The sequence below is a fragment of the Semicossyphus pulcher genome, unplaced genomic scaffold (genome assembly GCF_022749685.1).
Source record: "Semicossyphus pulcher isolate SPU_LCO1_2020_fin unplaced genomic scaffold, fSemPul1.0.p SCAF_1, whole genome shotgun sequence".
NCBI classification, from domain to species: Eukaryota; Metazoa; Chordata; class Actinopteri; order Labriformes; family Labridae; genus Semicossyphus; species Semicossyphus pulcher.
This window is the reverse complement of record NW_027211603.1, coordinates 15,074,394-15,098,584: the sequence shown is the minus strand read 5'-3', so window position 1 is coordinate 15,098,584 and position 24,191 is coordinate 15,074,394. Positions and strand designations below refer to the sequence as shown.

At 41.3% G+C, this 24,191-nt stretch overlaps 1 protein-coding gene across 1 annotated transcript in view; it reads right to left on the bottom strand.

Moving 5' to 3' along the window:
* The window catches only part of plekha7b (pleckstrin homology domain containing, family A member 7b), a 74,568-nt gene that overhangs the window by 4,977 nt on the left and 45,400 nt on the right, over positions 1-24,191 (bottom strand). The window contains exons 9-27 of the mRNA XM_069663171.1: positions 20,751-20,929; positions 18,743-19,171; positions 18,047-18,584; positions 15,188-15,271; positions 14,601-14,735; positions 13,652-13,705; positions 11,432-11,512; positions 9,050-9,121; positions 7,818-7,898; positions 7,543-7,692; positions 6,734-6,835; positions 6,439-6,550; positions 6,042-6,241; positions 5,523-5,714; positions 5,324-5,441; positions 5,110-5,201; positions 3,366-3,596; positions 936-1,163; positions 215-348 (exon numbers count right to left, since the gene is read on the bottom strand). Coding sequence (XP_069519272.1) covers positions 215-348; positions 936-1,163; positions 3,366-3,596; positions 5,110-5,201; positions 5,324-5,441; positions 5,523-5,714; positions 6,042-6,241; positions 6,439-6,550; positions 6,734-6,835; positions 7,543-7,692; positions 7,818-7,898; positions 9,050-9,121; positions 11,432-11,512; positions 13,652-13,705; positions 14,601-14,735; positions 15,188-15,271; positions 18,047-18,584; positions 18,743-19,171; positions 20,751-20,929 — 3,212 coding nt within the window. The remainder of the gene's footprint in view (positions 1-214; positions 349-935; positions 1,164-3,365; positions 3,597-5,109; positions 5,202-5,323; positions 5,442-5,522; positions 5,715-6,041; positions 6,242-6,438; positions 6,551-6,733; positions 6,836-7,542; positions 7,693-7,817; positions 7,899-9,049; positions 9,122-11,431; positions 11,513-13,651; positions 13,706-14,600; positions 14,736-15,187; positions 15,272-18,046; positions 18,585-18,742; positions 19,172-20,750; positions 20,930-24,191) is intronic.

Below are 24,191 nucleotides of genomic sequence, written 5' to 3'. Positions count from 1 at the left end.
CAGATGAAGGCAAAGAGTCTGAAAAGGAAAGCGACCGTCAGCGAGGAAAATCAAGAGTTACAACCGTAACAAAGGGAGCCAGCTGTGCATGTCACCCATGCAACACTGTCTGGATATCTGGGAAGTGTGCTCCCGCAATTACAGTTTATTGCAATAGGTGCCGCCAAAGAGAAAGGAACTGAGATCTTTGAGATTACATTATCATTTTCTTTACCTGGATTTTGCCAGGATGCTCTTAATGCGCTCCACCTTGCGATGGCGGTCCTCCACCTCCTGCGGACTAAGAGCCTCCTCAGGCTCTGAATCCACATAGCGCTCGGGAATCAACACTTTCTGAGGCTTGGACAGCTTCACAAAACAGACATGGTGTATGTTAACAACTGAGGTGTTTTATCATCATCCTAAGCCACGCCAAAAATAAGGAGCTATGTAATAATATCTGTTAAAACAGGCAAAAGACAGAATGTAGCTGCACATTAAGGCTGACAGGTAAAAGCTGTAAACATCTGATAACATCAGTATTCCTTCCATTACTCAGATACTTTTTTTGTAACTTAGTTTTAAGTAATGTTCATGTTGTCTGTCCGTTGTCCCCTCATTTTTTAGGCCTCCTTTAGGCCTGTGTTTGTTTTTACACCCTTCACAAAAGAAATGTATTTATTTTACAGTCAGCAAACGTCCCTCAACAACGTGTTTTGGAATAAATGTATGATAAAGTTTCGGCAGACAGCCTCTAGTTAAATTGAGCCGCAGCGTAGCTCAAACACTTAACCATCACATGTTCAGTACTTCTAGTGCAATAATGCAAGGTCAAGTTTCCTGCGTCTGGTCCACTATGTTGTGATCCTAGTGATGATTTTTCTTCTACCTTCATCATGTAATGTACTGACATTTAACTAACCATATAGCTCTCCACTGAGACAAAGATGACTCACCTCTTTGTTAAGGTCCAGGTCATAGTCCAGTGGTTCCAGGTCAGGGTCCTGCGCGGGAGGGGTTGTGGCCATGGAGCGTAAAGTCAGCCATTCGTCGGAGTGCGGGCGGGGTCTCTCTTTGTGCTCGGGAGGTCTTTCCTCCCCCTGAACGCTCCTAACTCCCTGTGCCTCCTCCCCCTGAACAGCCCTCTCAAGCAGCTGCAGGTCAAACTCCTGCTCCCTCTTCCACTGGACAGAAAAGAAAGGAGAAAAGACAGTGTGAAACAAAGACAGGAAGCTGACGTTAAGTTACGTTCATCAGGTAGATGTGAGAGTGACTTGTTTCACCTGTTTTCACACATCATTTCACGTAACATGTACTGCACAACACTTGTTATTCCTGATTACTGGCTGCAGAGAGTGTGAGAATGTGTCTGTTATAGTGTGTGTGTACAGGTGTGAAAAAGAGAAAAGAAGGGAGCATGCATGGATAAAGTATGCATGCTTATATGAACTAAAAACTCAAATCACAGCATGCTGTAATTGTCTTCAAGAGCAGGACAGAGACATTGACACAAACAGGAAAGATCTCATCACTCATTTTCACCACACATGGCTTTAATGCATGTATTCAGAGAGGAAATACAATAAAAAACATGGCAATATGAGTTCATTAGAAAATAATGTTTATTTATGTTCAAACATTCACATTAAAAAAAGGAAGGATTCTTATAACTAACAATTAATTATCAGATAAAAAACACTGAGCAACATTGAAATGACAGGATGTCTTACACATTAGTATTATCTTAATAAAGGGCTTCAACATGTGCCCCAAGTCTTTAACGCTTACACCACCTACATGTATATAGGTATATAGATATAGGTATATCTTCATTGAAGTGAAAACACTCAGCAAGGAAAATGCCATGATTAGGTGCAGATGAGTAGGCTTAAATATGCATTGCTCAGTGTATGTCAATGTCTTTGTCAGTAGAAAATATTAAGGCACTATATTTCTCTCTCTCACACACACACACACAGATAGAAATGGACTACCTAGAGACAGCGACAACACTTAAATGAAGGCAGTCATTCTTATCCAAATGAGGAGAGAAAGGACGGTGGTGAACAGATACATTCAGAGAGGACAAGCCATTGTTATAGGGAAGAAAACGTTATGCTAATATGATAAGAATCTACTGTAGCTGTGAAATGGAAATATCAGTGAGGATGGATGAGAATGAATGGATGATAAAATGTTAGTGTGAAGAGAGAATGATGGAAAAAATATCCAGGCATGGATGAATATGAGGCGTCGATGGCTTTAAAGGCCTGTGTCAGAGGTCATTAGTGTGTTATGAGTTTCATAGGCAAGATTTTGTCAATATTACGAGCAAAGACACTGTCCCTATTCAAAGTAAATGCAGTTATTTCCACCTCATTATAAACACGTTTGACACTTACATAAGTACTGTGTGCACTTTTTGTGCTAAAGTTAAGTGCTAGGTGTAAAGCAGGAAGTGGTATCCAGTTAAAGGCTGATTTAAAGGTAACATTTTGACATGTCACAGTAGGAAAAGCACAGGTGTAAAATATAAACATAATGGTGGCTGAATATTTAAAGCCCCCCTCCAGTGAAAATCAAGTTGTAAATCAACCTTGTAAACATCTCCATGTGGTGTTCTTCATGTGCTACAAGACATATCAGGGACAACTTCAGCAGTCATCTCCATGGCTGGGCCTGTCTGCTTTTAAACTGCAGTGTACCAAGGACAGGCTGAACAACACGTTTTCAGATTGGCAGGTTTGAGACGTCACAAAACTAAGGAGCCAATCCCGTTAATGGACGGGGTGACTACTGACTACTAACGTTAATGTTACTACTCCTAATTACTGAATTTTAAGCTAGCTAAGATTCAACAAGTTGCCACTAAACGATGGCAGAGACGTGTTTTGTTTTCACGATGGAGGAGGCGGTTGGAAATGTGCATAGTGGGCGGGTACTATGAAGATTGGGTAATTTTTAATGAGGGAGAAGGAGGATATGCCTTGGGAGGATTTTTACAAGGTATTTAAACATATTTTTTTGCAGAAAAAACATATCAAACACAATTTATTATTTCAAGCAGAGCATTTCATGTCTTAAAACATGACTGGAGCTGCTCTTTAATGTAATTAGAAACATCTGTGCTTTTCTAACTATGACAAGACAAGATGTCGGCTGTGCAAAGGACCTACCCAAGTCTGAAACAACGAGCATAAAAAATGCAAAGCTAGAGCCACACAGTGAATAACCATACTGCACTAATTCAATGTATTACTAACAACTCTGTGTGTCAGGAACAGAGAAAAGACTAAAGGCATGCATGACTACTGTCCACCGCCACTCTCGGTTTGGTTGTCGTCATGCATGAGAGTGTGACGTGTGATATTGTTCTAGTGACATACTGATCCGACGTCTGCCGAAAGCGGGCGCGAGGACGAGGACGAGGGGCGCGGCGATGGAGAGGCGTGGCGATCTCCGTGACTCAGGGTGCGTTTGCGCTGGCGGACGAGAGCCTTCTGGTGCCTCTTCATCCTCTCCAGCTGCTCATCAGCACTCATCTTCCCCCTCTGCTGCTGCTGCTGCTGCGCCGGGTCCCCAGAGTACAGACGCTCCAAGGCACTTTTTGGTCTCTCCTGAGAGGAGTGGGAGGAAAGAGAGTTGATAGCATGAGCAAAAGGTGCAGCAGAAGGTAAAGACATGGAGGAAAATAAAAAGAAACCTCAAAGAGAACGTTGAAGCATAGCTAATAATGAGACGGAATTGAAAGGGAACGCACAACAGAACTTGAGACAATTTTTGAGGTTATAATTATACCTGTATAAAGAGTATATAAAGAGAATCAGGTGCACAGTTAACATTAGAAAAACCATAAAGTTGACCATTTGACAAACTCTTTTTTTTCTTATTTAGATTAATGCTCATTGTTTAATTAAATTTAGTACGTGGTTATTAGTTCTGTGCAATTATTCAAAATTCATTTACATTACATTACAGTTTTTACATCATGATATTCTGTATGATATGAGATGCTTTAAAATCAAGGAATTATTTCTAGAAGAACAGTAAAAAAAAATTATTATTATATATTATATAATATAAGTAATAATCTCAAAGATTTTAATTTAAATAAAGTCAGTTCGGTCACTATCTATCGCCAAATGAGGAAACAGAATGGTGATTGACCCTATGGCCCACTGATGAAAGCCTTTGCATTTGCAGTATATAGTATTATTACAGACTGGGTGTCGACATTCGCGGAAAGAATCACAAGCGGCGCCCAGTTAGTGACGCGTTTCTCATCAGCCAGCAGTGATTGGTCTGCCAGAGAGGGTAGGCGGAGCTAAGCGGCTACTTTTCCGCTCTCTGCAAGTGTTGCGAGTAAACAGTAATCTACTTTGGCTGAACAAACAAAGAAAAGATTGATGACTACAGATACAACTTCAAAAATAAGTGAAAATCCAAAGAAAAAGAAACAAATTGGACGCTCAGATGAAGGCAAACAGTCTAAAAAGGAAAGCGACCATCAGTGAGGAAAATCAAGAGTTACAACCGGAGCCAACCGTGGACGTCACACATGCGACACTGTCTGGATATCTGTGAAGTGTACTCCCGCAATTACTGTTTATCGCCACAGGTGCCGCCAAAGAGAATGAAACTGAGATCTTCGAGATTAGCACTTTAACCATGTGATTTTTAAACAAAGAAGAAATTAAGAAAGAAAAGCTGTAATAATGATCAAAATAACTTTTAAAATATATATATATGTTTTACAAGTTATGTACATTTTTAAATTGCTCCTATATTTATTTATCTTGTCTTAAATGATATCATTTAATACTATCCGGCAAACACGCCTATCTCCATTTGCTAAGATTAACATTAACTACATTTCATAAAAGCATTATTCATTTATTGCAGAAATTAAAAACTCACTGACTTTCCACCTGTGAGCACTTACCTGGGTTTGATGGAAGACTTGAAAGAGCGAGATGTATCAATGTGAGTTTCAAATATCAAATAACTTAACCGCTAGCTTGCTTAATTCATAGATGAATATCACTGATATCACCTTGAATTATGGTTATACATAGGTGAGTTCTTACTTTAGATGCACTCTTTACTATTGCCGTTAGTACAGCATCTCACCTTCACGCCGGCGGCTGATGTAGCTCTTCGGAGGGTCACATATGAGGAGATGCTTGTGGACTGATTAACTCTCAGTGAGGAACCAGCGGCTCCTGAGGGACGCAAACGCACATTAAAATATTGTACTTTGTGAAATGCTGATGTAAAACTTTAAGCAGAAATAAATACACTACAGCTAAATAAATCTGTTCTGCTGGCTCTATCATCAATGTACCTCTGCTGGGTAACGTCTGGTAACCCTCGGGTCCAGAAGAGGCCACCACAGTGATGTGGCTGGAGCCATCTCCTGCTCCCATAAGCTCGGGATCGCTCAGGAAAGGCCTAAGCTCCACCTGAGATACACAGACAGTGATGAGCGAAAAGGCTATAAACATTAAGCTGCACAAATACAAAAACACACAGACTGTATGTACCTTACTGTCTCCGTTAGTGTACTGGCCGATCTCTCTGTCCCTTTTGCGCTCATCGGACTGTCGTTTGAGGCCACGTACAGAGGTGTGTCTGATGACTGTCGTCTCCCGGGGCAGGGGGGGCACTGCGGGGGGATGCTCTTCAGGACTGTAGAGCTGAGGTAGAGGAGGTCTGGGAGGCACGTCATCCTCACCCTGCACACAGTACAACTTCATATTTACATTTAAAGTGACAAACAAGCTGTTACCTCACGTTGCTCTGAGTGTGACATCACTCCTTTTAAAAGACCACTAAACTACTAACGAATAATTTCTAAAGTAATGCTAAATTAATGACCAATAGTAACATCCTTTATCTCGCACTGAAAACAGGAAAAGGACCCAAAAGAGAAAGTGTAAAGTATCATGAGATATTTCTAACCAATCACAGTCATCCTTCATGCAGCTCAGTTTTTCATGCCAAGATGACCTTTAATTTGTAAGAACCAGCTGAACTTTACTTTTATTGCAGATGTTACCCACCCAGTTAAGCCCACTGGTGATGGTTGCAGAGTGCTGTAAAGGCTGCTGGCTGGGGCTGGAGAAGAGGGTGGGGGTGTGGATGCTGGGGCTGAGGTGGGGGCTGTGCTGCGGCTGCTGGGACAATCTCATCTCCATAGCAGACGGGCTCCCAGACACAGAAGGCACTGATGACGCCGACACTGAAGGCACAAATTTCCTCTCTGGGGAATTTGGTGTATATGCACATGTAAGACGAATACACACACGCTGTAAGACAGTGCTTTGTTTTCCCATGTGAGATGTTCAAGGCATTAGTATCGAGTGGGTGATTAAGCGCTTCAATGGTGAGTTTGCGCTGTGTTGCACTGACAGCAAATATAATTTCCTTTGAACACATGAAACCTCCAGGTTGTCTCACCTGGGTTGGTAACAGAGGAGATAGTGACTTTATAGTTGGCTTTACTGGTGCTGAGGCCTGCGATGACATCCTCAATCCTCCACAGCTCTTTCCTGATCTGGACTTTCTCTTGCTGCTCACACAGAACCAAACACATTTTCTTTAACATACACTTCAAAATGACAAGGCAATGTATTACTGATAAGAAGTGCTATATTTTGCCAAAAAGTAGCTTTTAATTTGAAGCTGACACCTGATTCTATGAAGAGATATCGACACAGACATAACCATCCAGAGAGATCACTGAGTGACAGACCTGAACAAGATCACAACGGGTCATCTGTCCCTGCAGGGCCGACTTCAGCCAGTCCACATCTCTCTCCAGCCGGCTGTACTCATTCCACGCGTTCTCCATCTCCTGCAGGACAACAAATAACACATATCCAGGTTATTATAAGACAGGACACAGCTTTAAGATACTGTACTCATCTCATGAGCCAATTCCTTTCTTGTGTTTTCAAGGTTACAACCTGTAATACAGAGAATTACATTCACACTTAACACATATAGTATGTGTGGTGCGATTCAGTTGCGGTAGAAAACAGCAGGTGTCTTGAGTTACTTATGTTTTATTATACTTTCTTACATTAAATTAAGAAATTGTTCAGTCAGTCTTACAAACTTATTTGGAGCATCACAATTGTGAAACTCAACCAATGTAGTTGGACATGTCTTTGACACAGAGAGCCAAAACACTCTTGTTTACTGTAGCATCACCTTCTGGTTTATTTATACACATTCTGTTGAAACGTGTCTTTTCTCCTCTGAAGATTATTTTGAATATCACCAAAGAATTTGACTACATTATTCTTTTTAGTGGCAGAGAAATATACTAATGAGTCTCTATGTAGTCTTGGGTGAATCCCCGAGTACTCATCTAGATAGTCACAGTCAACCTGAAACAGAGCACCGGTTGCAGAAACAATCATGAGAGAACAACTAAAAATAGAAGAGAACATCTTGTCTCTAACCAAGAGGAACATAACACGAGTAGCAGAGACAGTCTAAGTAGTTTAATTCAGAGAACCTTTCATGATGAGATTGTGAGTGCAGCTTGTGTCTTACTGTAGAGACTTGGGATATTTCAGCCCTGATGTGCACCACATCCTCCTGTAACAGTTTCTGCTGATAGGCTATCTTCTCAGCATGTGCCGGCTGATCTCTGTACTGCTCCATCTGCTGGTGGGAAACATCCAGCACAGACTCCAGTTTGTCCTAGATAAGGACATGAAAGACTCAGTCATAATAGAAGAAGGATTTACAGTCTCACACACACAAACAAATACACTCTGTCCATATAAAGTAAAAAGATGCAAATGTTATATGTGTAAAACAAAAACCTTGTCCTCCTTCAAAGTGCGTATCCTGGCCTCCAGCTCCTGAAGAATCTTGTCTTGTTCACACAGTCGACTTAATTTCACCTGAAGGGAAAATAACTGACATCATAAGATTGCATGAATACTTCCCTTTCTTAGTACTCCCTGTTTACCTCCAGTAAAACCACAGAGTGTACACATAATGTGATAAAAACCGATGACACATTGACTGGGTTGATGAGACAGTATCCGTTAACAACAGAAGCTTTCTGTTTCAGTCTTGTGTTTGCTCCTCTGTATCTACAACATCGCAGCCAGATAAGACGAATTGATCGTCTACTGTAGTCTCCGCTGTCTGTAAATATGTCAATAAGGCTCGTCTATGTGCAAAGCCCCGGGGAATTCCTCTCATCAGCACAGTGAGAAATATCAAAAGGCTCTATACTGTCTAGTTTGGGGCCGAGATCTGGTAACACCCATTATGAGTAATCATAATCAAAAATCCATATTTTCGGATTCACTTTTTGGAGGGGAGCGTGTTGATTGAGAGTGACAGATTTGTTTTCCCAGAAATGGGTTATGTGTTTATGAAAACAACATAAGCTTGCCGAGTTCACAGTCTTCCTCACACTGTGTTTTTTTTTCTCAGATCTATTTATCATTCTGTTCAATTAATAATTAAGCTGTTTTTATTTTGCTGCCGTATATTGTTGTTTTTAATTGCATGAAATATTCATTGTTCAGACAAATTTACTGGCAATTTCTTATAAATTGTTAAAGTGGAACAATGCTAATGATGAAAAGCCAGGACATCCATCTTATTTACCTCTATTCAGCAGAAAACAAAGAGTGAGAAAGAGCGCGATCAGGCTAATCAAACTGAAAAATTTAACAGCTCAACATCTAAAACTCCCATTACATGTATTTTTCCCTTTAAATTGCAGGGAGGAAAATAAAAGCCGTGGTCGATACTCTCAGGCCCTCACTGTGCAGCGTGGAAGGGTGTCCCCACAGTGTTGCAGTGTACATGCGTTCCCTTCCCTCCGCAGCCTCTGTTTACCACAACTTAAGAACACACACACACACACACAAACCACACCAAAACACACAGTAAAGTCAGACTAAAGTCAGCTGCTTCTCTGTAGTGGATTGTAAGAAGTCTGAAATGGGAGATCTTAAAGAAAAGGAAGAGGCGGATAAACAGGGAGCTTATCAGACTGTGTCTTTAAATCCTGAGAACAGAGGGAATCACTTACATCAGCATCACTTTCTGCTATTTTCACAGGCCTTGATGGTCTTTCTGCTTTAAAACTCTCACGTCCTGTAACCTGAAATTACCAATAGCAACAAAACAAGTTTAATATCAGCAATTGTATTATGTTTTTATACCTTTACTCTTAAATGTACTGTTAAAACAATAAAAACTGCATGATTTTATAAGATAGATATTGTATAAGAAATCAAGCTGGATGGATGTATGCAAAAATTAGGGGGAAAAAAATCACACAACCCAAAAAATAATTAAACCATGAGCTGATATAAAAACAAACATTGTGCAATAGCAGAGCAAAAACATCTATGCAGAGAGAGCTTCTGCATATTGGTGTTTTGGGAATCCCCAAAAAACCCAAAGCTGCTCTTTCTTCCTGTTTTACAAATACAATGATTGGCATTGGAATGATTTAGGTTAAATTAATTTCATATTTTTTTACTTCATCACCTGAGTCAATGTGAGACTGTTAGTTATCAAGGCCTCTAGTTTCATTATGGTTCGGTGAAGCAGTCGGTACTTTCTAATGACGTGAGCAATGACTGTTTGGGTAAAGCCAAGGTGGGATAAGTAAGAGCCTTGTGTACCTGCACCAGGCATGTATCATGGATATCCTGAAGCACAACACAGTTAATTTAACTTTGTTTAATATCTTTAAAATTTCATTTCACCAATGAAAGCCATCTGCCTCCAGATAAACAAATCATAGCTGCTGACAGCCCGAAAACAAGGCTACTAAAATGTTTCTCATGTGCTGCTAAATTGTTAGAAAGTTTCACTCTGTGTATCACTCCACCTCAGTCAGGTGTTCTGAATACTGTTTACTAACATTACAGCAGACTGTGTATGTACGATTGATCAAGCTGGTACCTCCGAATCACACAGCAGACTCTTATTTCACTGGTTGATGATAAATCACAACAGATAAATGTGCATCATACAAAGCAGCTGCTCTGTGGTAAACTGTACACACAGAGTGCAGGAGAATGTTTGGGTTGCTTGGCAACAATTTGTTGCAACAAGTTGTGGCATGAGTTGTTGGAGCAAAATATAATCTGTTGTTAATTGTTACTTTTTGCTACTATTTGCCGCTTGTGTAACTTTTGTATAAAAGCAATATCACACTCGAGGTTGTGATGTTGTCCTGAACATCAGCACTGCTGTGAATATCTGCGACACTCGGCCGAATCACAGCCGTGATGATATTCAGTACAAAATCACGACCTCTCATGTGATATTTCAGCAGGACTGCATTAAAGGTGCAAGAGGTGGAAAACACAGCACAATAAGTACTGAATCATTTCAGAAAAATTCAGAGCACTTGTTAGCTTACTTTATTTGTACAGTATGTTCCTATTGCATCCCTATATACACATAGAACATATCTGCTTGGGTTTAGGACCTTTAAAGTGGACGTAATATACTTTCTTCTTTTATTCTAATAACATCAGTATTATAAATTACTTTTTACTATTCTTTTCTGTAATCGGTTCGGTCGTGAAAGAGCTGATTTAATGATATTTTTCTCTTTCACTATCAGTAATAAAACAGGGACTTTCCGTCTGTCTTAAGGTTTTCCATGTAACAGGGCAGAGGTTTGTTTTGCAGTATTCTGTAACAGTCAGTAAAGCATGAAGATGAAAGTGTGGGTGGAATATTATAACACACTCACAACAGGATCACCACACCCAGCACAGCTACATGGACCATTGCAAATGGGAGACTCAGTTAAATGTGCATTCCACCTATTTTACATGTCACAGCCAATTACTCGTCATGTGGAGCGCTAAACAGTCTGTGAGAAAAGTTGTATTACGTATTCTGTGGTTCTGGAAGCAGCTTTCCATGTCTGAGAAAATTACTGAAATGATCACCAGAGTCTCTCAGCCTGGGCATGGAAACTAGATTTTGGATAAAAGCCTGTGTTACATACTCATGCTGTTTTTTTACTGGTCAGAGAGATTCAACAAAACAAGTTGAAAAGTAAAAATTGTGCTGAGTTTCTACAAGTCACCACAGTGAACCAGAGGCCTTAAAATGTAACCTGTAGTCACATTGCCAGTACATTACGTGAAGAGCACCATTGGGTCGTCACTTATGCTCTAACAAGCAAAACAAAAACAAAGTGAAGACATCAAACAAACCTTCAGTACATTCAGAAATGCTTAATTACATGCAAGGAAGCCTTCTGGCATAATAACTTTCTTTCCATCATCTCAAATCTCATAGCAGTGCTGCAGTATCACACAGTGAATGATCGGATCAGGGCGTCCATGAGCACTATCCTGCATACGTTTCAGGGATGCATCACATTCCTTTTGAAAGCAGTGAAATGGTCTATTTTACTTTGTATGCACACCATCCTTACATTCCAACAGTACCCAAAACTCGGAGTGGGGTTTTCAAACACATTGTGTACTGAAACGATCATCGGGTCAATACTTTGGATCTGTTTTGAAACAGGAAATGGAGAGGCGTTACAGGACGTACATCGTTAGATGACCTCCCTCCGTTCCAAAACACAACCCAGATTTCTAATCGATGTATTGTGGTGTTACACATACAAAACAATTAGCATAAAAATGCTTTGCACAGGTATTAATGGAATATCTGCCACAAGCTAGCTTCATGGAACAGCAGTAAGAGGCCTTTACCATAATACTGTTTGTAACTCTCTATTAGGAATTAAGAATTCACATGAGCCAAAGAATCATCCATGTCTTTACAAAAACTACAATTCCCATCAGGAAAAGCTTGAAGTCAACATGTGTTATCCCCATAGACTGTTTATAACAAGTGGACATAGCCACCGTGGGGTCACCCATCTGTTTGTGGGCTAAAGTTTTGAAGCCTTGAGTTCAGCACTTATGAATTAACCATCTTGCTTTATTGAAGCCAGAAGTGAATATATTTGGCTGAGAGCGTGGGTACGCAGTGGGTATACAGTATATCGCCTTATCAATCACAGGTAGCTACGCCCTAAAGCATACCCTGCTTTAATGTCTATTTTACTGTAAATGGGATTATATGCCCCAAAATGAACATCATGCTGTATTGAAGAATACTTGAAACTAGTCATTGAGGCCATGAATTAGGCAAATGTTTACTGAGGTAATAAGTCGCATGCGGTAGCGTCATTTTCTCCCATGAATAAGGACGCTTTTGATAACAGGTGAAGTCAATCCCTGCTGTCAGTTAAAAAGACAGCAGGATTGTGCACACTTGTGTAATAACTTCACTTTTGAAAAGAAAGAGGCTACATCCGCTTCTTATACACAGTCTATGGTAACTCTGTGTTTAGATTAAAAGCGTCACATCATTGACGCCCTCACATTCAGTCTGTACTCATTTCTGTCCTGTCAGCACATTTCAAAGTGTCAAGCAGCAAAACCTTCTGTACAGTCATCATATGTGATATGTGAGTATTTATGACCTATTTATTTGTCAACAATGATGTGAAGGACTGATAAAGATTGGGAGTACTTAATACAGTTATCACTACATAAACAGGAAAAAAAAGCATTTAAGGAGAAAAAAAGATGCCATCAGAAACAGTAAAATGAAACTTAAAGATATAATCTCTTAGATTTTCTTTAAATAAATGTCTGTTGAGTCACTGTCTATCGATGAATGAGGTAACACAATGGTGATGGAGCCTATGGCCCACTGACGAAAGCCTTTGCCTTTGCAGTGTATAGTATTATTATGGACTGGGTGTCTGTGGCAACGTTGCAAAAAAATCACAAGCGCCCAGTTAGTGACGCATTTTCCATCACTCAGCAGTGGTTGGTCTGCCAGAGAGGGTGGGCGGAGCTAAGCGGCTGCTTTTCCAGTCTCTGCAAGTGTTTTGAGTAAACAGTAATCTACAACGGCTGAACAAACAAAGAAAAGATCGATGACTACAGATACAACTTCAAAAATAAGTGAAAATCCAAAGAAAAAGAAACAAATTTGACGCTCAAATGAAGGCAAACAGTCTAAAAAGGAAACCGACTGTCAGTGAAGAAAATCAAGAGTTACAACAGTTACAGCCGGAACCAGCCGTGGACGTCTGGTTAAATTGGGACGTGTGCTCCCGCAATTACCGTTTATCGTCAATAGGTGCCGCCATAAAGAACGAAACTGAAATCTTCAAGATTGTATCTTTAAGGTAAGAAAATAACAGGAAAATAAAAAGAAGTTAAAAAGTTAACCAATTAGAAAAATAAAACAACCATAAAACAGAAATAGCTATAGTAAGGTCCAGTAGCCTGGTTAGCAGCTACGTCGGTACACAGGCAGGTAAGCCTTCCACTTCATTAGGTTGGACAGGCTTATTACAGGATTACACAATGTGTAAAATGCTTCTTGTTCTCAAATGTATAATGTACATAATAAGTTAAAAGTAGACAGTTAATAGACATGTTAATTCCATCATAAGGAGACAGCAGAAAGCACAGCGGCAGCAGAACAGAGGAAAGACAGGAAAGGGGACACAGGGTGGCAGGTGTTTGAGGCAGCAGCAGGAGAACAAGATTTGCAGTTCACAGGAGGAAGATGGAGAAGAAGATGAAAAGGATAAAGTGGCATTTACTTTGTTGGGGCCCACCTTCAGATCTAGATACTCCAGGTCCTTCTTCAGTTGTATGTAAGTATCATCAGCCTTTAAATGAGCAGTGGAGAGATAAATCATTTGAAATGAAGCTGCAAAGGATCATGGGTGACAAGATGGCTCCTCAGGCCTTTATATGCTGTTCAGGCTTTGCTAACAGAACAATTAACTTGGTTACAGTGTTAGCAAAGCCTGACTTTAATTCAGTAATGGTATATTGTGACTGGTTTAATGTCTCATGTTTGACCTCATTCCCACTGAGAAACACAAGTCGTGTGCGTGACGTGTGTTTAAAATGAGTGTTTAGCTTGTTCATAAGTATGGAGGATGGCCAGAGGATGGTGGATGTTACAAACTGGGTGGAGTTGTCATTACTGAGCACCACTGCAGCTTCACTGGGTTCTGCCAGTCTCATGGCAATGTACTGTTTGTGAAAAAGGCTCATTAGGGAGACTGTGGCTGCTTCAGAATGATAACACCAAGAGCAAAAGATTTATCAGAGCACACAGAGAGATGTAGATAAATGTGTTACAGGCATCACATGTTGTTTTCATGGCTGTGCAGGGTTACACATCGATCTATGAAAGGTAAGCGCAAGCACGGACAAAAAGCAACATTCTTCAAATATGGGATGCTACTTTTAATGAATAGGAAGCCTGTAGAAGCTCTTCCAAGTTTGATGAGTAACACTGGCGGTAAAAGAGACTAATGTTTAGCTTAGAGGCAATCTGGACAGTCTGAAGTGCACACAAGCGCAACACAGCCCATGCCAAAATGGTTGAATAAACAAGACAACCAAGCAATCCTGACAGACGGCAGACTAGTATGAATGACAGGGCAGTAATGTAAGGGATTGGCTGGGGAGAGTGGGACCACAATGCACTGGCAGGGGTTGCAGAGTGCTGCAGAGGATGTTAGGGGGGGGGGGTTTACGGGGGCCCCTGACCTGCATGCTGGGGCCGAGAAGGCCGTTGTGCTGGTGGTGCTGCAGGTGAGCGAACGCATCGCTGGGGCTATGCACACCAGCCATCTTGGCCTGATGCCTCCGAAGCTGAATGAGGAGCAGAGTCAGCTCCTCTGGCTGTAGCCAAGCCCGGGTATAGGGGCGGAAAGCGCAGAGGGATGAGAGAAAATACTTAGAGAACCATATGGGCAGTACAGGAGCTGAGAAAGCCAAGTTGATGAGAGGCCGGTATCCTTTTGCTTTATCAATGTCCTAATAATAGCTTTAAGTGAAAAAGCTTAAGCTGCAATATGGAAACTGGGAGGAGGATTTATTATTATCAGGTCTTGTCTGAAGAAAGAACTTATATATCAAATGAAATAAAATTTAGCCAGCTTATAGGCGTTCATCTTAAAAAGGTTGATATTTTACGTCTTGAAACTGTCAGAGATCGGCATTACAAACTATTATTCTTTGTTTAAACCTTACAGAGACTTGTTTCATTGAGCCTAAAGAATAATAGAGTAATTTAATTAATGTTAAAACAATAAGACAGATATCTTTGATAATTATACAGAGTTTTGTCGTACCGTTTTGCCATGCAAGCTGGGTGCACTGACGGTGTGTGTGATGTAGCCCATGGCTGGCATGGACCTTCTCTCTATCTGGGAAGTCTGCAGAGAAACAACATTCATCAACTTGTTATCAGAGTCAAATCAAACAGAATGTCTAATTCAGTAAGTACTCTTCGATAGTGTTGAAAGTAAGCGATAGACCACTCTATCACACTGAATCAAAGTTTAAACATTGCCTCCAAGTCTGCAAACAAATGTGACTACACAGCAGATTTATTTTCTCATCTCTCCTTTTCTCCCTTTCATCGCGGCTACTCTTATTCGAAACAAGGTGTGCCCCGAGTTTCAGGCGCTACAGGGCTCGGGAAATCTGACGTTTTTGCTTAACACACAGAATTAGCGAAAAACCAGGCCCACTACAGATCCTTAAAAGGACACAAACAACAAGAGATTTAATTAACTACACATAAATTATACTGAACCTGCTTTCTTAAAATAACATTTGTTTGCTACCAGCAAGAGAAGCACTGTAAGCCATTCCCTCTGAGATTCCCATGCCACTATTTTTTTGCTGTATAATAGGTTTTTTATTTAAATGCGAGATCAGAAGAAAGAGACCGCGGCTGATGTTTGAGATAGAGTGGAGATGTTTATAGGGTGCTGAGGAGCCCTGGGCAAATTGGATTAGCTGCTAATAAAACATACTCCTTAATGATATTCCACAGAGGTACACAGATCGCTAGCACTTAAGCGCGCTCCAGTCAGAGAGAGAGCCTCAAAGATGCTGGGTGCACCAAAACTAAGTTCATTGCAGACTAAATTTAGTTCCCATAAACATCGCTCCCTCGCACAGTCACTGTGGCTCTCTTTGTTCGACATGGATCTTCTTTAAAGGCTTTTCTATAATTGAGCGTCACTCTGCTTTATGCTTATAATTACTGTCTTGACACTGGGGTGACTGATGGAGGAAACAGAGCGACAGTTTGTTAACTTGTGTAAGGCCTTCGGGTTGGTTATGTGCCTTGTGTGTGCTGGCGAATGTGGCGATGGTTCAGAGGCAGAGTTTTTCACATGTGGAGGGTGTGGTTGGCAGACAGCGCAGGGTGTGGATGACAGGACGGCCCCTCGCTCCGGCTCCTGCGGCAGCGGCGGTGTTGTCTGAGCGCTACCATGGTTTGGGGAACGCTGGAGTAGCGAGCTTTTCGCTCACACCACCTGTGGAGTGGGCCTGGGTGTGGACTGTGTGAATCTGTGAGTGATTCACATGACTATAAAACGTGTGTGTGCTGAGAAGTCGGAGCCTTCTCATGCTCCTCCTGCTTATCTTCCCATGGTGTCTTTGTGAGCTAACAACATCCCTCTAGCTGACATCAATAGATACCTCACATCCAACATGCAGAGTTACCGTGAGAATGAGACCTTTGTCATTTTGCTCACGACATGTGAATCACAATTTTACTACAGTCACATGGCAATGACAGGGTACTGATATTTACTGTGTGCCAGTATTACAGTGTTGATGCACCAATGATCTTTAAATAATGTATCAGCACATAGATTCATCGAGGGTCGGACTCCATCCATTATCTGTACGCTTTTATCCTGGGCTCGTTGTGGGGAACAAAACCTACAACAGCAGATGTCGGGAACAATAAGGGTACAATCTGGACTAGCTGTCAGTTTACTGGGGGGGTATTAAATTAATACGTTTTATGTTTCACTGTGAAATTTGATATATGAGCTCATTCACTCCACTAGCCTTACTATGAGTGTGATAGCAGTGTGATAACGCATTAGGAAAATAATGGCACATACTTTCATTAATCAATTAATCATTTTGTCTATTAAATCTCAGAAACTAATAAAAAAAATGTCCCAATTTCCCAGAGACAAAGGTGACATATATCTTGTATATATATATATGTAATATCCCACTTCAACAGTCTTCAGTTTATAGTGATATTAAGCAAACAAAAGAAGCAAATCCTCACATTATAAAATCTGGAACCAGAGAATGATTGATGTTTTGAATTTAAAGGTTAGTCCATTATTAATAGTTTGCAATTAATTTTCTGTTAATTAACTGGCTGATCGGGCTACACGGCGGTGCATTTGTTAGCGCTGTCGCCTCACAGCTAGAAGGTACCTGGTTCGAAACCCAGTTTTGGACCAGGTGGGCCTTTCTGTGTGGAGTGTGCATGTTCTCCCTGTGCATGCGTGGATTCCCTCAGGCTTCCTCCCACAGTCCACAGACATGCTCGCTAGGTTAATTGGTGACTCTAAATTGCCTGTAGGTGTGAATGTGAAAGGTTGTCTGTCTCCGGGGGTTTAGCTCTGTGATTGACTGGCGATCAGTCCAGGGTGTACCCCGCCTCTCGCCCAATGACAGCAGGGATAGCTCCAGCCCCTCCGCGACCCTGAACAGGATAAGCGGTATAGATAATGGATGGATGACTGGTTGATTATTTTAGCCCGAGAGGTTAACCATGATAGTCCAGCAATATCCAAAGCTTTCTGCTGTCTGTTAAAAACACTTTGCACGGATAACTTATTTTTAGATGTGGCTGTATGTTTGCTAAATAGGGCGATAAGAAAAAATTATTACAACTTAATGAACAACTTTCGCTGACATAAAATACAAAAGGGACTGATTTATAATTATTAATTAATATTGCTGTTAACACTCTCCTGAACATTCCTCTATGAATGAAGACACATACTGTATATTGCACATTATTTAAGCACCTTGAATTGTTGTATTGTTGTATATTTTACAGTGTAATAACTACTGTGTTAATTTTCTAGAAGAGGTTTCTGAGATACATCTCTTGAATTTTGTCTAGGATAGTTAAAATGTCCCTCAGTGTCTCCTACCTGAGAGAGTTGGGCACAAATATGGCCGGGGGAGCTGGATCTTGTGCTGTCCCCGGCTAACAGTTCATCCAGGGGCCTGACTGTGCGTCTGTCAGACGGAGTGTGTGGCCTGCGAGGGGACAGGGGTTTGAAGGAAGGGAGTGACGGTGGGACTTCACACGGGGACGGAGGGACAGAGAGGGACCGTGGCATCTCCACAGTAACTCTAAAAGACGAAGAGTCCGTGAAGTTCGGGCCGGTGTAAATAGGAGCGGTGGGGCTGCCGTGACGGAACTGCTGCCGCTGCTGCCACTCGTACAGCTGCCACACCATCCCCTCCTTGGTGGCCATGCGCTCATCAGTGGACATCCGGAAGTGGCTGAGCCGGTCGTGAGCGTACTTGTAGTCACTGGGCAGGTTGCATGTTGCTGGAGGAGAGTTGCTGCCGGATGGGAGACGGGGAGACTTTGGCAACGACTGATAGGTGGCATCCACTGTGCTGGCTTTGGGCTTTAATGGAGGGGTCCGCCGAGGGAGGGTGAACTCAGCAGAGGGAGCACTGAGACAGTGAAATAAAATATGACTGAATAAAATGAAAGCAATATAAATATACAAGTTCCTAAATGAGCCACTAGAGGGAGTCATTTACTCAAAGGTTTTTTCATTGTCATTCATGCTGCTGTTGAAGTATTGGTGGATTCAAACTGAGTTACTAACCTCTTCGGAGGGTCCCCTTTATGAACTTTGACCCACTGCTCCACCTGAGCCAGCGTATTCTTCCTCTGCACGTGCTTCTCAGAGTCTTTCCGCGTAACGAAGCCCCTCTGATAGACAAGGTTTCCATTCTGCTCGGGCGGCAGCGACACTTGGATCACAGTTTGCTGTCCGTTCTTGTGGCCGACACCATCAAGAGAGTCAGGAGAAAGTCTCTCTGCTCGTTCCTCTGAGGCTGAGTGGCTCGGCCGCCCCTGGATCTCTAATCCGTACCTCCCCTCGTCCCCGTGAGAATGATGGACGCCATTATCCCGATGTTCCTCTCTATCTGTCCTGCGATGGCTTTCTGGCTGAGACGAGCTCTGGTTGATGTGGACATGGTTTGTCTGTGGGGCGGCGAGCTGCACGGTCTTCTTTGGCTTCTCTATCTCTCTGTTAAAAGGAGAGACAGGATGATTAAATGTAAAGCACTGAAGATTTTTCAACTATTACACACGGCTACACTCATACAGTTATTTAACCATCATCTAAATCTCCCTCGTCTCTGTATATTATGATAAAGTACAGCAATTTGAAACAGGGGATTACACAGCATGAAGCCGGGGAAACACAGAACACTCAGATTAACCTTACGTGTCCTTTAAGGTAATTACATTTGCTAGGACACTTTTACATATGGTCAAATTCATTATTGAAAAGATCAGAGACAATAGGGAGTTATTAAATAAGTTTACATCATTCATTTCACCTTTTTTTCTATTTTTCAACTGAGAGGAAAGAGTAGTGTAGAGCTCTTGGTGGAGAGAGCACGAAGAATTAATAACCTTCCAACAGAAACGACAGTCGCTTTGTCTTCGTCAAATAGCTGCGGGTCGTGCTCCAGTCTTCTCAATGTGTTCGAGTGATAAGACTTGAAATTCATTAGGTTTCACATTTGAAGTCATTAATCCTTTCATCACTTAAGGGAATAGGACATGATTAAAATGTCTAATTTTCTAACTCCTAGTGATTATTCAACAAATTGCACACACTTAAATTTTGCTCTTGTGGGAAGAAATGATTTGTAAGACGGAAAATCTGAAGGTAGGAGCCGTAACAAAAGGTTTAGTTTAGCTGGTCGAGGTGCAAGATCTTCTGTTACATGGAAGTTAGGTGATCACCTCACACAGAACTCAGAGGTTGACAATGTATAGTTATCATGTATTATTACTTTATGGTGCAAAGCATTTCCGTTATGTTTCATTTTAAAGAATAAAATAAGGCTACTGACGTATATCGGCCACTAGGTGGCATAATCGGACAGAGCATTCAAACTATGCAGCTCGTCTAAGGTGAACAAATGCAGGTTTTTGCAAATAAGCAGATAATAAATTGTTGCAACAAGCAGATACAGTAGTCATGAACTGCAATACAGACGTTTTCTGCCACTAACTGTGAAATTGGGAATGAGAAAAACATTGTTGCAGCCAAAACACTAACAGTATATGTATGTGTGGCCTGTGCTCAGCAAGAAAAGGCTACAGTAAGCCGCAAGTATATAAGATCCAGCTGCATTAAACACACGTGCTAACATACACACACACACACACACACACACACACACACACACACACACACACACACACACACACACACACACACACACACACACACACACACACACACACACACACACACACACACAGACTGCAGACATCTTCGTGCCCCTGAACAGACGGACAGGGTTGGACCTACTGTGGAGGACTATTCATGCTGTTAAAATAAAGCCCTGTAGGCAAGAAAGAGGAGCAAACTTCACTGATAAAACTGATATTACACCAGTTCAACACTGTAGTTTGATGCATCAAAATCTCAACACATCATGAGCCAGCAAAGACACTTAAGTTCCCTTTATGATTTCATCTCAGGACATATTTTGTTCACAGAGACTGCTTTAATCAAAGGCCAGATGTTGGTACATGCAGCCCAACCAATGGGGAAAGTGGACCTTACTCTGCCGAGCGAGACCAACCTCTTTATAGTGTGACTCTGCTGCATCAGCGCAGCCTGGTTCATGGCCCGGATCCAGCCATTCATGTCCTCCTGTGTGTCCGCACTGAAGAAATATGTCCGCATCCCGCAGTGTTCCGCCTGTGAGCCAATCACAGAGTTCTTATTGTAAATGTAGGAGCGCATTCCCGTATGGCTTGCCTATCAGAGAGAGAGACAAAAAGAAAGAGAGGGGGCAGATATAAAACATTTCTGAAGACAGGAAAAAGCTGCCAAAGAGGCTGATGAATGAAAAACTTTGCTTTCCTGTTTACTGAGACTGACAGCTGTCAACTCAGTGAGGACAAAGTTTACTGCAACATTGTACTGAAGAGAAAAAGAGGGAGGAAAGTCCTGCAGCAGAAACAATGTGAATGTGTTTCCTGCCGCCATGAAGGCATGACGCAGGTTATATCTTCCAAATGCTTTTAAGGGAAAGCTTCAGCTTAGCAGAGAGAAATTAGACAGCAACTGCAGTAAACAACCATTCGGAAGCAACACAGAAGCAATTATTGGGATATGTGACCTCCTCAGTCCTGATACAAACACTTACTAAACATTAGCTTCCCATTTGTTGTATATATGCAGTGTTGTTGTATATCACTCCTAATAGCTCAAAACGCATGCATGCAGACTACATCAAAGGAAATGAGCAGTCGGCACCTTTTAGCGCAGTTTCATACCTTCGTATCATTTCATTTCCTTTTGTGTCGGCCGTTCTATGATTTTATCTTACTAATAAAATATGTTGTGTTGGTCTATTATACCTTTAAAGAGTGTAAAGGATTAATTAGTAATGTTTCATTGCATTGTATATGGCCATAATCAACATTTAGGATGCTATTTAATTTACATTCATATTAACTTCACTATAAAAACATTCATGAATACCTGAAATACACAACGAGAAAGAGCATCCAAGACACAATACTCAGCTGCATTGTACAGTGTTGACGATAGGGATAGACCGATTATCGGCCGGGCCGATAAGAGAAGTTATTTATTTATTTATTTAAATTTTCAGTTAACTTTATAAGAGATGCTGCTGACCCTGGGAACTCCCTGCGCTTTTTGTTTGTTTGTTTAATAAACATGTGCTTAAAGGCATTTAAACAAAGTTAAGTGTTGGAGTTTGTATTATTCAAAATTTTGACTCCAATACTTTAACTTTTACTGCAAATGAATATCGGCTCCAAATATCGGTTATCGGCCTCCTTGCCTACTAATAATCGGTATCGGTATCGGCCCTGAAAAAACCATATCGGTCTATCTCTAGTTGACTCACTCTAGTACCACAACACTGCTGCATAAACACAGGAAAAAGATAAAGATAGAAGATCTTGCTTTATCACATGCATCCTAAAAAATAGAACTCCATCCACAGTATAATTAAATACTGTGTAAACACATTTAGTGTAGTGCAAAGTTGATTGCAAAGGAGCTTTGCCCTTTTGTTAATATGTTAATAAAATGGTCACAGCAGGGCACAGGTTGTAACACAGCTGATCCCTGTCAGTGTCAGTCTTAAGAGTCAAACTTGTATCAAAAGACTCTAATCAGCCAATCATCAACCTGATTAATAATTTCTGAAGACCGTAAAGTGAATCAACAATTGCAAGACCATTCTTTACTCTATCTGTGAAAAGCTTAACACTGCAAAGTAAACCCAGCAACAAACCTGCTTTGAAAGAGAGGTACAGAAACAGGTGAACAGTTTACATTGAATTTTAACTCATGAAACAAAATAAAAACAATGTCTTAACAGCAGGGGGCAAAATGCTGATGGCAACAAACATCCAAAAGAAAAGCGATGAAATCAGAGAAGAGCGTGGGAAAGATGGTCGAGACCCTGTCGTCTCATTTCTCTGAGGACAATGAGGATGTGATAAGAGATATGCAGCTTGACGAGACAAATCCCAGAGCCACTGAGCATGTACGTCCGATCAAATGAGTCACCTTGGCAGTTAAAGTGTTGTGCTCTACTCATTGAACACGTTTAGAAAATTAGCAATGGGCTAAGTCTTAAGTATCTGAACATTACACACTTGTTTTCTTTGTGTTGTTGGATTTGAAATGAAACAATGGGGGGTCAATTGGGTTAAAGTGTCGACCCATATTGGGTGAATAGTGTGGTTATTGTAGCCTTGTTGTCCTCGCACACTGTACAAGAAGTGTAGGACTAAAAGAGCTTTGAGTCCTGTGCTGAATGGGTTTCATCTCAAATCCAATTAGCTGGAATATGGTGCCAAAAAAACAACAACAAATGTGTCACTGTCCAAATATTTATTGCTACACTGGCTGCAAATTCACAGCAACTTTTTTTAACTTACAGCCCTATGAGCTCTGGCATTGTCCACAGATAACTGTATCATGTTAGCAGTGGCGTGACTTTGATGCACGTTCTGTGCATTCAGCAGCGACTGACATGATACAAAACAAAATGAGCTGAGGATGGCGTTCCACTGATGAGGCTAGAGTGAAATCAAATACCTATTCATGCAAGACAGGAAGCCTGTGTGATTCAGGACGGTCGCCCGCAGAGAACAGTACTCACTCCGCCCGCGCACACACACCGGGTCACAATGGGAGGCAATTGACCAACAGGGAATGAGAGAAACACAGTGAGATGAGCAAAAATAAGAGAACAGAAACTAACAGGAAGTTACAGCCGATCAGTGCTGACTCAATCAGAAAGGACAGAAATGGCTCCAGCTGTGGACGCGTGGCAGTCAGAACAGAAGCAAAGATGAGTAACAGTGGCAGCAGCAAAGAGCTTCTGATAAGTTACAATCACACACATCATCGTGACTTTACAGTGCAGCCCTTCTTCAGTACTACAGTCTCAGCACAGTGCTTCAAGGAGGGTACAAGACATTCTCTACAGTATAAATATTTCAGAGACGTGCTGTTCTGACTTACACGACCTGTTTTCTTACAGAGTATCTTCTCCTTTTAACTTCTAATCTGATTTTAAGAATAACTCAATGTCACTTTCTCAAATCTATTATTTAAACGTATTGTTTTGAATATAGTTTATAATTCACGCTACAAATCGGCAGCTCACACAGTCCCATTGTTCAACAACACCTGACATCTACTAAGCTGTTGTCATGCTTACTTAGCTTTAACTGCAATTTTCCAGAGCACCTCAGAAACAGGTAATGAAATCTGCTCTTTAATGCATGATGGCTCAGAGGGAGCTGAGGGGAATAGGGATCTCTTTAAATACAGGGTGGTACAGCAGCAGAGCACCTTACACATACTCTGTGGCAAGTGATGGGAGGAGACGCTGAATAGGCTGAATGTATAATTAATATTCCCAGCAGCACAATTATCATACAAATCCTTTGTATGTAATATGATGTTTAAAACCCAGGAGATCCCTTCATACTCACACGGACGTGCACTCTCGCTCAGACACACA